This window comes from Gadus chalcogrammus, chromosome 10 (assembly GCF_026213295.1).
Source record: "Gadus chalcogrammus isolate NIFS_2021 chromosome 10, NIFS_Gcha_1.0, whole genome shotgun sequence".
In the NCBI taxonomy this organism is placed as follows: domain Eukaryota; kingdom Metazoa; phylum Chordata; class Actinopteri; order Gadiformes; family Gadidae; genus Gadus; species Gadus chalcogrammus.
The window spans coordinates 21,005,983-21,020,488 of NC_079421.1; the positions used below are offsets into that span (position 1 = coordinate 21,005,983).

General features: G+C 46.1%; 1 protein-coding gene across 1 annotated transcript in view; it reads right to left on the reverse strand.

Annotated features, from left to right (window-relative positions):
* Positions 1-5,858: 5,858 nt before the first annotated feature.
* fat2 (FAT atypical cadherin 2) overlaps positions 5,859-14,506 on the reverse strand; it is a 52,600-nt gene continuing 43,952 nt past the window's right edge. The window contains exons 23-29 of the mRNA XM_056600359.1: positions 14,301-14,455; positions 11,773-12,223; positions 10,630-10,783; positions 9,372-9,471; positions 9,057-9,205; positions 8,206-8,495; positions 5,859-6,471 (exon numbers count right to left, since the gene is read on the reverse strand). Of these exons, the coding sequence (XP_056456334.1) occupies positions 5,936-6,471; positions 8,206-8,495; positions 9,057-9,205; positions 9,372-9,471; positions 10,630-10,783; positions 11,773-12,223; positions 14,301-14,455 (1,835 nt within the window). The 3' untranslated portion in view covers positions 5,859-5,935. The remainder of the gene's footprint in view (positions 6,472-8,205; positions 8,496-9,056; positions 9,206-9,371; positions 9,472-10,629; positions 10,784-11,772; positions 12,224-14,300; positions 14,456-14,506) is intronic.

Sequence of the window (14,506 nt, forward strand, 5' to 3'; positions counted from 1 at the left end):
AAGAGTCGGATCAATGTTCTTTGGTCGCCCCACGGTTTTATGGAGGAAGCCAATTTACTGAACTTTTCCACGCTGCCGTGAGCGCACCTGCCCCACCAGGTCTGAGAGGCGCTCTCTCTCTCTCTCTCTCTCTCTCTCTCTCTCTCTCTCTCTCTCTCTCTCTCTCTCTCTTATATATGCGTTGCGCGTACATGCATGTACACACACTCCCTGCTGGTTTTAATATGGATGTGATCAAGTGCAGTATAAATAATTAAAGCTGTTTGATGTTTGGGCAAATAAAACTCTAGGCCTACTCACACACACATTGATTGACCCATTAACCTACTGCAGTGAAACATAACATGGTCATTTCGGTTTGATATGAATAAGGTAGAGGCGTTGACGGGTTATTTATAAGAATGCCTGGCGGCTCAGCATTCTCCCTCTGTCTCTCGATCTTTTGTAAAAAAAAAACCACAACACAGAGACTGAGAAGGAGGAGGGCAATGGGGAGGATCTAGTGGGGGTGTGTAAAGTGATGGTCAGTAAAATGACAACCAACGACCAGCTCTGGTGCTATGGTGATGTGATATGCTCAGACTCCATGGAATAATATTCCATGGTTAAGACGATGGGGTTTGTATTTACAATTTTTTATCTGATTAAAAAAAAGAAAGAAAGATATATATTTTTGATGTATCACGTGTATCTGAGCGATACAATAAACTAAATTAATCAGTTAATGTATGCTGGTTGGATCCTGTTTGCTGCTTCCTCTGGGCCTTGTTATAAATATGCTAAATATGTGATCAATTTTCCATTCTCAAGGTACTTAATTAGCTGTACGTCCAATATTGGAAATTGACCTGTTCCAATAGGCTATGAGAGGGTGTTTCATTCTGAGTTATGGTGTGGAAAAGTAGACACTGCAAGGTTATAAGCGTTGGAACAAAGCTCATTCATACCACATTACACATGGCTTTTTAACAGGCATTCAGCGTTGCACGCACATATGTACGTGCACACACACATGGGCACACACCCGTACATTTTCTGCTGGCTTTAATACGGCTGTGATACAGGGCAGTAAAAATAATTAAAGCTGTTTGATGTCTGGGCAGATCAAACTCTCTTGTAAGCCCCCACACACACACACACACACACACACACACACACACACACACACACACACACACACACACACACACACACACACACACACACACACACACACACACAGTTGATTGACACATTACCTTATACTGCAGCGAATTTGGCATGCATAAGGGGCTCGAGGCATTGAGGGGATATTTATCAGAGACATGACGCAGATAAACCTGCGGCAAAATGCACACAAGGATAAGCATTTGAATATTTTTTTCATGAATGTTGTGTCTATGAAGACATGTGCGTTTTCTTTTCTTTTTTTTATCCAAGTTACTGTGTGCCAGTGTGTGTGTATCTGCTTGTGTATTCTTGTGTGGGAGTATGTTTGTGCAAGGTCGAGGTGTGTACTTGGGTTTGTGTTTGTGAATTTTTGGTGGATTCCAAAGTCTGCACATAGCAGTAAAGCTATGTGCATACTGCATTCAAGCATTTCAAGTAAGCGGCAATGAGAATGAAAGATGTCTTGCTCAGCGACACTGTTGATTCAATCCGCCCTGGCCTCTGACCTCTGCTGCGAGGTGTCTATCTTCTTTATGTGCACTCACACTAGGAATCGTTCATGGTGACGTTCTTGGCCTTGTAATGCTCTGCTCGAGTAGGTCCGGAAGCAATTTCTTGAAATGTCAATTATTAGAGTCGTTATCACAGTTCAGAAATGTCAATCCATCTCAATGAATTTAGAGTGTGGTTGCAAAGCGCGCCGCACAATTGTAATCATGTGTCTTATTATTATTTTTACCTTTCCTACCTCCATATTTTGCATAATTATCTACTCCTACAATATTTTATATTGAAAGTAAATGGACCAAAAATGCGTAAATCAACCACTCCAAGCCTGAACACCTGGTAGGAGTCGTTTTGTTACAGAATCTGAAACTTGTTATCTTGTGCCTTATTTGACATGCTGAATTGTTTTGCTGTCGAGATATACTTTGCTGTACCTTGAATATTTTTTAAAACCTTGAACAAATCGATAAAAATTAACTGTAGACCCAAATTACCCAAACAGAGTCACTGCTCGCATGCGATGACTGCGGTCCAGACAGTGGTCAGTATCTCACGCACCGAGATAAGTTAGATCACACTCGCCCAGGGAAGTTCAGGTCCCTGCTTGAAGTTCAATGCAACGCGTAGGGAGAGACGATGAGTTACGGGCTGGCTAACAGAATCAGATAGAGTCCGGTAGGTATAGCTCGTAACATGCACGTCTAAAAACCGGGCATAAGCAGGCCTCCAAAACGTAAAGTACCTCCTTAGCCACAAGGGGCGCTATAACTCACAATCAAATCAAATAAATTTGCCATATTTTTCCACCCATCACAAGTCAGCTTCAAAGCAGCCCAGGGACTTGTAGTGCTCTCTCATTAGCCTTGCTAGCATGTCAGCATACTCACGGAATATTGCTCACACGACAAGCATTGCTCTCACGAAAACACGCACATTTTCTTCAGAAAATGCTCATGCGGCGACATCTGTAGTTTATATCTTAAAGATGTATGTCAATATATGTGTGACGGTAATATAGACAAATTAGACGAGTTTAGACCTTGCATTGGTTCTACACAAATAATAGCGACTGTTCATTCCAATTCCCCGTCCACTATCTGCAGCAGAACACAATGCTGTGATTATTGTATTAGTATATATAATATTATTTGAAAAACTGCCATGTAAGAATCTACAAGTTTGAAACCAATTTAGATTTTAAGCATATTATATCACAACATTATTAGCAACCTGTATGCATTCTTCCCTTCGTTCAGGTCTTTGATGTCCTTTTAGGTTGGTGTCAGGTTTTGGGATGCATGGCAAACAGATTCATGTTTCTTTTCGATTTCCATATAGGCCTACCTTTCCCCTGATTTATTTCCGACGCCTGGAGATTTAACCAAAAAAGTTACAACATTTGCAATTCCTTCCATTGTGGCCTCTGGTTCGCTTTGTGTAACATACAGCTACTCCCAACTGCACATCCAGCCTCTTACTATTGAAAATTCATTGGATTGCGCCGCTACAGTAGCCAGGGCTGAAGCCAAGTGTGTGTAAATGCACCCTCTGCATGTTCACCTGCATCTTCATTCAGCAACTTCTTCCTGATGCTTGCTCTGTGGAAAGTCGTGGATCAGTCCCTACCATTTTTACTATGCCTTTAGAAGGATTATAATCAATATCTTAGCATATACAGCCTTATATGCTATATGAATGACTTAACCGTGGAAAAACACAATCTCCTGAGGTGAATGCTGCTTCTTAGAAAGATCATCCAATGTTATTTGCCAACGGTACTAATATTCAGGCCTGGTAAGTAACCAAGGTGACACAAAGCATTTACTCCGACAGAATTGATGGCGTGAAAAGTCTGTCGTCTTCAGGGTTTAATAACAAGATATGTGAACGGCACATTGATGAAAGTGTCTGATACAAAAATAGAGAATGTTCAGACGACGACATTGATAAATTAGACGATGATGATATGGCACAAATCCCAGAATAACCAAAATGACAGAAGTTGGTTGGTGGTGAAGCTATGTATTGGGATTGTTTGAGAACAACCCTGGCTTGGAGCTCATGGGAGGAATCACAGAAGCGGGGTTATAAAAGATGTGCTGAACCAGGAAAAGCGGGTGTTCTGCAGACCAGCTCAGCTTTTTAATTATTTTTTTAAAGGGTTTACCCTAACCCTTCTAAATAAAATTCTTAAACTTTGGTGGTTTCGGATCTCTTTCATTGTTCGAGTTGAAGTCTTGCACTTTCCACATTTCCATGTATATTTTTATTTATATATCTTTATTTTATATCTTTATTCATTCTTTTACAATATTGAAAAACAAAACAAAATGTAGACAGCATTAATAACATCTCTCACAGAGAAGAACAAACCAAAACATGGAGCTTGTCGTACCCCACATTGGTTACACAAAAGTGAACAATCAAAACACAGTAGTGTAGTAAAGTAAAGTACATTCAGTTGACCCGATCCTACGCACAAACAACAGCTAGCAACACGGACATCCAAAACAGTAAGCATAAGGTCCACAAACACATCTCTACGGACATTTGTTTTATTGCCAAAATTAAGTAGATGTGTAATTTATGTGCGCTTGTTGTATGTTTTAACTACATGGATTAGATAACATCAAAGGGCATCGTGCACACAGGTAGGTCCACAGATATTTGTCTGATAAGTCACCTCCACAGAGTATGCGTACCATTAAGCGTACCTGAGAAGATCAAAAATTGTCCTTGATATGCCTAAACATTATGCCTTGCGTTAACTTAGTGAAATAAGTGTATCTACAACTGATGAATTTGTTAAATGTTAAATGGTTGATGATCAATAATGTTAAATTATCAGTTGCTTTCCTTTTAAGACGCCTAGGCTACTACAATATTAAACCTGATCACTTTAATACGACTAATAATGCTCAACGATAACAGTTCTAAACGTTTCTGTCTTGGCGTCTCTGGAAGAGGTACTTGATCAGCCGTATTAATGGGGCTTGTATGCTCTTATTTGATCCACATTACTCCAGGGCTTTGAACTGGTTTTCTTCGGGGTTCCTGCGCTGATATCGAGCTATGAAGTCGGGGGCGGGAATTTATTTGATCTATTGCTGAGTAGCTCCCTTTTTGTGCGAATACGTTTATCTACTACTGTAACTAAACACAGTTCCATCGCACACCAATTAAAAAAATCAAGGAAATAATAAGAGCACAGTAGAAAATAAAAGCTTTGATATTTACAGAGGCAACACATCGATTCCAATACTTATTTAGTCCTGGGTATGAATGTTTTCTCTAAGATAGCCACGAGGATCCAGCCCCGTGTTATTCAACCACAAGGACAGGCCATTCGATGAAATGTTTCAGCATGAAATGTAATTCACTTAAGTCCAGATGTGCCATAGAAACGTGTAGAAGCTATAGATACACCCCCCCCCCCTTTTTAGCTCTGTAATTTCCATTTATATTTCCTTTTTTTTCTTTATTTTTTTACCAAAAATATGAATCATACAAATGCAAACACAAGCTATGTTAATTCTTTCTTGAAATGCAACCATCCCTGACGACGAGATCGACAAAGGATTGTTATAATCCAAATGCTTTAAGAGCCGGTAGCAGCCACTGCTAGAGCAACAACATCCAAGCCATCCAAATCCATCCAAATCTGCTTTTGCATCAAAGCACAAACATATTTAACTCAGAGCACACGCATCACTAATTCATAGAACAAACACAACACATGGATAAATGGAATGGACTAAATTGAAGTTATTTTTTTCTTTCAGGCCACTATGACCCCTGCAAGTGGTTTCTACGTGGTTTCCACTACTCTCGATGTAACAAAAAACAATAATGCATTTCCTAAATGGTAATCAATGGTTCATTCATTCCCACTTGGTGGGGGGGGGGGGGGGGTGGTTGAGCAGACACAAAAGGTGCGATAAAGCAGGGGCTGGCTTCTGACCTGAAAACCCAAACTTCTTCTGTAGCAGTCTGCTACACTTTCTTTGTGACTCTGTCATGAAGGGTAGCAGACCTCTTCTCCTTTGTTGTTAACCATCAGCTGTCGCTAACGCTGTTCTGGGGAAGGAGGTTTGAAGTCTCCCTCAGGCAGAGAAACGTTTGTGAGCCTCCAACCGACCCCCCCCCTGCTGGTTCACCCTGCGTCCTGTCCGCCGCGGGCGGGACTCAAAGAGAACCTCCAACCGACCCCCCCCCCTGCTGGTTCACCCTGCGTCCTGTCCGCCGCGGGCGGGACTCAAAGAGAACACAACGTATCCCACTAGAACATGACCTCCTCGGAGCTGCCGTAGTCGCTCTCCACCAGGTCCGAGCCCCCGTAGGAGACCCTGGGGGTCTGCCCCACGGGCCGGGTCTGGGCCTTGGTGCCGTTTATGGGCGGCGGCGGCGGCGGCGGCGAGGGCAGCGACGGCAGCGGCGGCAGGCTGTCGTCCTCGGCGTACGACGGCATGGCCATGCTCAGGCGCATGCTGAGTCTCTTGTAGCCGCCCGACACGTTGTCCAGGCTGCGTGTGCGCGCGCTGGGGTAGTAGCTGACGGCCGTGTACTCGTTGGGGCACTGGGCTCTGGGCAGCGGCAGGCCGTCCGGCCCCAGGAAGTCGTCCAGGTTCTGGTTGCTGTAGCAGGGGGGCAGCGGCGCCCGGCGGTCGCTGCGCTCCAGGGGGAAGGGGAAGCCCCCGAAGCGGGAGTTGCGGCGGGAGTCGGTAGTGCCGGTGGAGTAGGCGTCCTCCACGATGTCGAACTGGGGGAAGCCCCGCGCGGCGGGGTGGCCGAAGTAGTCCGGGTCGGCCGGGTACACTGGGGGGGGGCAGACGGGAGACACATCGCTGTGTTACACTCTTCATTACATCATCCCATAATAATAATAACAATAATGAATTAACAATATTGGGTTTAATACAATTGGCAGGGAGTTATATCTGTATCTTTTTCTATATCTATATCATCTCATATTAAGGAGATTAAGACGCGAAGAGATATCAGGCCGCTTTTACACGCCTGATGAAACTGTTGTGGATGGATCTATTGTCATCATTCCTATTGCTCTATGATGAGGAGCAAAGATGCAATAACGATAGAAAAAGAAATAATATATCTAAAGACTGAGAGACAAGATAAATACTTTCTGTTTTCTGGCTGCTTTCGTCCATGGTGCTCTCACCAAACACCAAGTTACTGCCTGCAGCTGTCCTTCTAGGCTTATAAGACGATTTAAGCTGTTGTCAAACCAAAAGCGAAGCAAATATCTGCTTTTGTGATTGAATCAGGAGTCAGGACGTGAGTGAAGTTGAGAGAATCTCAACACTGGCAGGCTTTCAATACACAGCTTCAGGTGAATTTTGCGGAAAGTTAAAATAATTCAAGGCGCAGGCGAAGTTTGCATTGTTTATATATTTTGCAATTCCGCAAATCTTGCGCCGTGCTATTCGCATGATTTCTTCGTTTTTAGAACATCACATTTGACGATTTGGTTTTCATTAATTTCCTTGCCGTTGAAAACGTTTCTCAATAAAAGTAAGAATAAAGTTGCTTCTCAAAAGCCTAGGTTGTGGTTGGTGTGAACCAGGACACCTTGTTGTCCTAACGCATGGAAGGAAGAAGCAAGCAGGGAAGCAAGAGACGACCTTGAGGATCAAACATAAGTTCCCCCCCCGCGCTCCGGCCCGAACCCTGGGATGAATGGGATGCCAAGGAGGCAAATGCCCTGGGAATGGTTCTCCATAGAGACAAGAGGATCAAAGGCTCCTAAACCAGGCCCCCCCCCCCCCCCCATCCCCCTACCACATCCTCATCAGGTTCCCCCCGGCCCCTATGTATGGCGGTCGGTGGAGCGTGTGCCAAGCAATGCTTGACTCTACCCGAGTCTGATAGGACCCAGAGGATTAGAGAATGGACGGTAAAGTGACTGAGAGAGATGGACCGATAGAGCGAGAGAGCGAGATAATGCAGGGAGGGGGAGGAAGAGAGATAATGGGATGGAGGGGTAGAGAGAGAGGGGGAGAGAGGGACAGAGAGAGGGGGATCTAGTGAGAGGGAGAGGGGAGTAGATGGAGATATGTAGTGAGTGTGAGACAAGAGAGAAAAAAAATGGGCCCGCATGAACTGCAAGAGAGCGTCAGAGGGGGAGGGATAGACCCTGGATATGTCCCCCACTCAGTAGGCCTGCTACTGTCTAAACGCTCTGCAGGGGACAGCCTTCAAAATCAGGCATTCGTCCCCTGGATCACCTTCCCATGACCCTGGGACCTCTAGAGCTCCACAAACCTCTTAGTTATGAAATAGCAACTTAAAGCATTAGATAGATTCATGCACACACTCAAACACAGATTTTCTTCATTGTTACAGACACACACGCACACTCAAACACACACACACACACACACACACATTCACACACACACTCTCTCTCTGTCTGTTTTTTTTGAAAACATGTGACCAATAAAACTTTGAACTTGTCTCTCTCAACCGACCCAACCAAACACACACACACACGTACACACACACGCAGACACACACACACACACACGCTACCTTCGTAGTCCATGTCCCACTGGTTCTTCCTGATGGAGTCGTTGTCGGAGCTGGACGGGGGTCTGGCCGGGAGGTTGGGGGCCACGCTGCACACCACGGGCCCCTGAGGCCTCGGGCAGCAGGGGACCCCGCACCCCGCCGAGATGATCTGGCTGCGCGGCCGCAGCGACCTGAAGGGGGTGCTGTCCAGGTCGTTGGTGGTGGGGGAGTGCGCCAAGGAGCTCATCTCCATGGGGTACCCCTCCGGGGGGTCCTTCATCATGCTCTTGGTCAGACTAGGCTGGGAGTAGCTGGGAGGGACAAGAAACCAGTGGAATTCAAAAGACAGTTTGATGAGGCCTAAAAAAAAATAAAGTTTGGTTCCTGTTGGTTGTCAGTTGAGGTCATGGGTAGGTAGGGAATTTATTTTATTTTATTATTTTATTTTTTCCAGCGGCAGTGAATGATAGGTAGGTTGTTTTAATTTAAAAACGAGAAAATTCGCTCATCCTTGTACAGAATGAAGAGGTGCTGTACCAAAACGTAATAATAGTTTATTAATGTAATGTTAAGAGCATTTTTCAAGTTTTCAATATTCGTATCAACAAGGGAGTAGAGAAAATGTTTGCTGCTTCATGCAAATGTTTGTTGTAATGACGTTATCATCGCCCAGTGTGTATGTGTTTGATAGATACATTCTAGGTACATATTTGATTTAAAAAAAACGCTGAAGGGTAAAGGTCAGCACATAATTTTTGGCCATTGGGAGACCCATTTGGTCCCCGGCTGGGAGCCGCTTCTGGGTCGCGACCCTCAGGTTGAGAACCACTGATGGCCCAGGGTGTAAGCACAACAGCTGTTGGTGTTCCTACCCGTTGGAGTCCTGGACACAATTGGGTTTCTTCTTATTGTGGCTGACGTAGCGCTTCCGCACGCACACGAAGCCGGCGACGAGGAGGAGCAGGCCCAGAAGGCAGGCGCAGATCTCCATGATCTCCACCATGCCAATCATAGTCGACACCTGGACGGGTGACAGAGCATCGGTCGCTGAGTTCACGGATTGATTGATTCATTGGTCGACCTATTAGCCCTAGACTGACTGTTTATATCTTTTATATTATTTATATCAGACCATCGGATAGGTGGAAAACAGAAAGGTTTATTGAGTCGGTGGAGGTGGAACCTACCAGGGGCAGGGGGTCGCAGTGGGCGTACCCCTCAATAAACTTGCAGCCATGCCCTCCTCCACAGGAGCTTGGTGAACATCCATCGATCAGGTTGTGGCACCTATCAGGAGTACAGAGGCAAACTGTTATGATCACGTTACATGGCCTGGTCTTTGGGTGAGCAATTGTTTTCCTTAACCCTGTGAAACCGGGTTATTCATTCTGAGTTATTCATCGTGTGTCCTGAACTTATTGAACTTAACTTTCGTTGAAGTATATCTTCAACGATGTTGGACGTAGGAATCTACGCTATTTTTGTTAGTTGCTAAAAAAGGTTTTTGCCAGTCTCCTCCGATCAGTTATTGAACGATGGACTCTGCTTCTGATCCCTTCCTAACTCAGGTCTGATTGAAGGCACGCCAACGCTTGGATGCTAATGCTACTGCCACAGAGGTGTGGATGTGCGAAGCTCCATCAAGGTATTGGTTAATGTTCTTGTCAAAGAGAGCGTTAGGCTTAAACGCCACTTTGCGTCATGAATTTCTGATAGATTATCGATCATTAACACTCATTCCAAACAACGCTACTAGCTTAAAAGAAACTGTCACATAGATGCCCTTGGCCGTAACCATGTTGATAAATTGTCTCCCCTCCTAGCCAGACTTTACTGGCCAAAACGCATTATTTAATTTTAAGTTTTGCTTAAGAGAAAGCCTGACATGATGTATAAAGTTAAGTGTGCCCATTACAGAACAGTTTGAAGCCAAGTTTTGTTGTTGACAACAACAACAACAACAACATGGAACTGGGGAGACAACCAGGAGGACAAGAGCAGATTCTTGGCGGGAGGGCGGCAGTCCAATTTGGGCCACAAGAGACCAGACAGAATGTAAGACAGGTGTTTTCCCAAGTTCTTTTATCTGCGCTGCACAGACACATAGCCGAGCCCGTCGAGTGACTGGCCATTGCATTTGATATTTACTGCTGCTGTTGAGCACTCCAGGCAAGCCTGACGGTGAATTCCTCTTTCCGTTTTGCAGCTCCCTGGGGAAGGCCAGCATGGTGCCAAGACAGTGGAGAGAAGTCCAAGAAAGGACCAGGGAACATCCCAAACCAACTTCCTTTAAATATGTAATTTAAAGCTTGAAAGTTTTGGTGACCAGACTTCCAAAGAATGTTGAGGTTCCAGTCTGTGTTTGCGTGTGTGTGTACGTAATACGTGTATGTTTATAGTGACCATGTACACAAAATGTCAGTATTCTTTCCCAGTGTGTCTCACCGTGCGCCAGGGAAGTCCTGGGAGCAGTTGCAGAAGTATCCCACGGGCTTGGGTGTGCACACGGCCCCGTGCGTGCACGGCTGGGACAGGCAGGGGTTGTCTGCGAGCGAGCAGCGTGGGCCGTGGTGGTTCCCGGGACAACGGCACTGCGGCTCTGGAGGAGAGATCGAACACCAACCCAAATGTGTTAGAGTCTGCATCCCCAGGGAGCCCCCAAGCCGAGCCGGTGTTCAGGGTGAGAGGATGGTTCATTATCAGGTCGGACACACAGACAAAGTCACTCTGGGTATTGTTTGGTTGGCGTAGGTTTATTTGATCTAACCCCATGATAGACTTTATAGTCCTTGTTTAAGGTCCTTATGTAATGACATCTGTTCAGTGAGTATAGATAAATGTATAATATAGGAATGAAATGTATACTGCATTAGTAATACGCTTCTATTATATATCATCATTTAATATGGAAAATATATTTATTTGATAATAATATTTCACTCCCTAGAAACATTATTCTAGGGTGGAGAGGTTCACCTGCTAGCCCTCCTCCCGTAGCGTCAGGCTAGCAGGTTGTCTGAGAACCCCAGGTGAACCACGCCACAAACACACAGCTTCAGCGTGAACGGCATCCCTGAAGCTGTGCGAGTGGTTTTCTGAGGGGCTTACGCGGATTGCTATGTTGCCTCAGTACAGCACGGATCAAAATCCTTCTAGGCTTTCCTTTTATACTTTTATAACCCGACTGCCAGGAAGAACGGCAATAGTCTCCACCGTATTTACATTTTACATATAGATACTGATGTCGCTGTGCTTATCAAGCCTCTCTTTCAGTAATGGAAGGAGTCAAAGCACAAGATGTCGCTTGGATTTTCTTAAATAATGCAAACATAATGCAAATACTGAGCCTCTGATTGAGGTTTCCTCTTTGTCGCACAGAGAGAATTCATTCAGATATTCAGTATGCCATACCGCTACAACCCACCTATGGACCCTTTGTTTCAATTTAAGCAACACTTTCCTCTCCTTAGGAGATACAATTCCATGAATGTTGGGAATTTATCAAGTAAAAACGTCTATGTGATAATAATCATTTTACACGTTTCTACGTCAGGTTAACTGTAAAGAACAAACTCTCAGAAGACCCACCTCCCTCAGCCGTCTCCTCGCAGACTCCTTCATTCAGGCACAGGCCAGGGGAGCACCCCCCTAGCCGGTTGCAACATTGGTACGCCCCGAACACCCGCCTGAGGCCGGGCCCTGCCCATTGACCCGCGTCCCCCGCCTCGACCGGCTGCCCGTTGAACTCGAGGCCCTCGAGGCAGCCAATGAAAGCGGGCGGGAGTCCCCGGGCGTCGGCGGGGGCGTCGGGGCTGGCGGAGGCCAGGAGCAGGGCGCCGTGGGAGCGCATCATGCGGCAGGGCTCGGTGGCGTTGGAGGCGGTGTGCTTGTGGTCCAGGGTCAGCCACATGCGGGTGGAGTTAACCACCAGCTGCAGGTGGTGCCAGCGGCCGTCCGACGCCGGCACCGCCCGCAGGACCAGGGAGCCCGGCAGGCCGTTGCCACAGCGGTACTGGAACTGCAGCTCCCCGTCCGTCAACTGTGGGAAGACAGTCGGAGATGTCAGGGAGAGTTCCTATTGGTCAATCAATCAACACCCGCTTTAGGAACGGCGCAAAGAGAACCAGATCTCAAGGACGGTTCATTTTTCGTCCTCCTTAAACTCATTACGTTTCAGTTAAAAATCATAGAATGGACAGAGTGTGAGCAGATAACGCATGTGCACGTGCGTGTGCGTGTGCGTGTCTGTAGGTGTCTGTGGGGTCCCTAAGGCATGCTGGGATTCTGTTATCGGGGCCGTCTTTCATCTGCTCTCCTTCTTACACCTCCACATCTGAGCTGTCACTTCCTGTAGAGGAGGCCATTTCCCCCTCTCTGACAAGTCAACCTGTTCACCGATGCACCTTTGTGTTACCTTGGCTACCATTTACATTTCAAGAGGTTGATACCTTCCTGGTTGACATGAAAGGGAATTAGCAGAAGCAAAATGGATGGAGTTATTGAGGAGATGTGAGGGCTTGGTGGACAAGGGAAGTTGAAAGTGCGTTGCTGCGCTGCGTCAAAGGGAGTTCAGTGGACGAGCATCAACAGTCTCTCGTATCGTCAGGAAGCCTCTCAGATGTCAAGGAAAGAAAAGAGTTGCATGGGACGTCTCTGAAGACGGCGTTTGACCGGTCCTTCTGACGTTCCTCCTCACTGTGAACACAGGAAGGGAGCCCTTCGCAGACGTGTCACTCTCCGAGTGTAGCTCTTAATCCCCCACAGAGTCCCGGGCGTTGCTGTTTGAGTCTTCCTCAGAATGATTTAGTATTCCGTCGTGAGGCGTGGTGTTTCCATTGCACATCACGGCTACATAATCGCTTTAAAGAATTATTCAAGAGGCTGAGAAGATCAATGCTTCATTATTCCATTCAAATCATGGAGCGCTTTTACTGTGGTACAATAAACGGTTCTCATCGGCAACAAGAGAAGGGTCAGCTCAATAAGTTGACAATGGACTATAGGCCAACGCATTCATCGCCCATACCGAATATACAGTAGGTCACTCATACCGATCCAAGGATCGATTGCAGGCCAGGTCAACCGAGCCAGGCCATACCACTGCAGAACAAAAGGTCGCCAATGAAATGATTCTAACTCAACGCCCGTGGGGGTTTCGGCCCAGACAGCAATATCGTTCATAATCTGTTTGCTAATATGAGCTCAACCCCTAAGATATGGTCAGGCGTTAAGCGTACTGAAATGTTTCATCCAACATGCATACCACATGAAACAACCGTTAATCCTAGACCCCGATCGACCCTAGACCTAGACAGTGACGGAGAGTAAAAGCTGCTGAGACCCAGTGTGAAAGGAGGAAGAATCCCTCCCTAGAATTTAAATGTAAGCAATATATTGCGCTCCTACCACATATTACCAGACTAAAGATTAACACAAAGCTCAGAGCTTATTTCAATGTGAAAAACAGCAAACAATTGACAATTCATGCCTTCCCCCACCCGGGTTTTTGAAATTACGATTCAAGCATTTACATATCCTCTCTCATAAAAACTCAGCATATAAACCCATCTGCACCAAACAGATGCAGTTTTATAAAAATAAAGGAAAGTCTACATATAGCCACATGGTAAAAAAAACCTCTAAATGCGTTCTCATTTCAGAGATAAGAGGGACATGTCTGCCTCATTTGACTTGCATGAAGGCGGTTTGGTGATTGCGAGCTTGCCGGCGCCAGACTTAGATTGTGTTTACCCTTTAAGGATAAAGAAGACACACATAAGTGCAAGTCTACACAAACATTGATTTGACATAATGGCACTAAGCAATGCCTCTGGATACCATAGGGCTCAATGGAGATGGCACGGCAAGGAGACTACACTCGCGTAAATCCGGGCGCCTATGTTTTGTCGTTGCACTGAAATTGTGAGACCTTTTCGGAGGGTCGCAGTGCAATTCTGGCTTATATATATATATGGATGTAACCTCCTGAGAACATCAGGAGGTTAGGGGAGGGACACCTTGTTCTTGAAGAACAACGAGCGCTGCGGTCAAACAAACAAGATGGTAGCGCGCAAGGAGACGTTGTGTATGCGGTGGTCCCCACCGTGGAGACCTACCTGTAAGGTGCCCCAGTCGCTGGCGTTGGTGGCCATGAGGAGTCCCTGTTTCTGGAAGGTCCTGAACCTCAGCGAGAGCCGGAAGGCCTGGGAGTCCTCGTCCATGTGGTGGAGGTACCTGACGTAGTCCCCGCCCGTGAACCTCAGCGCCGAGCCTGGAACCGAAAGGACGGACGTTCTTATCCCAGTCGAAGTTGGCATTACAC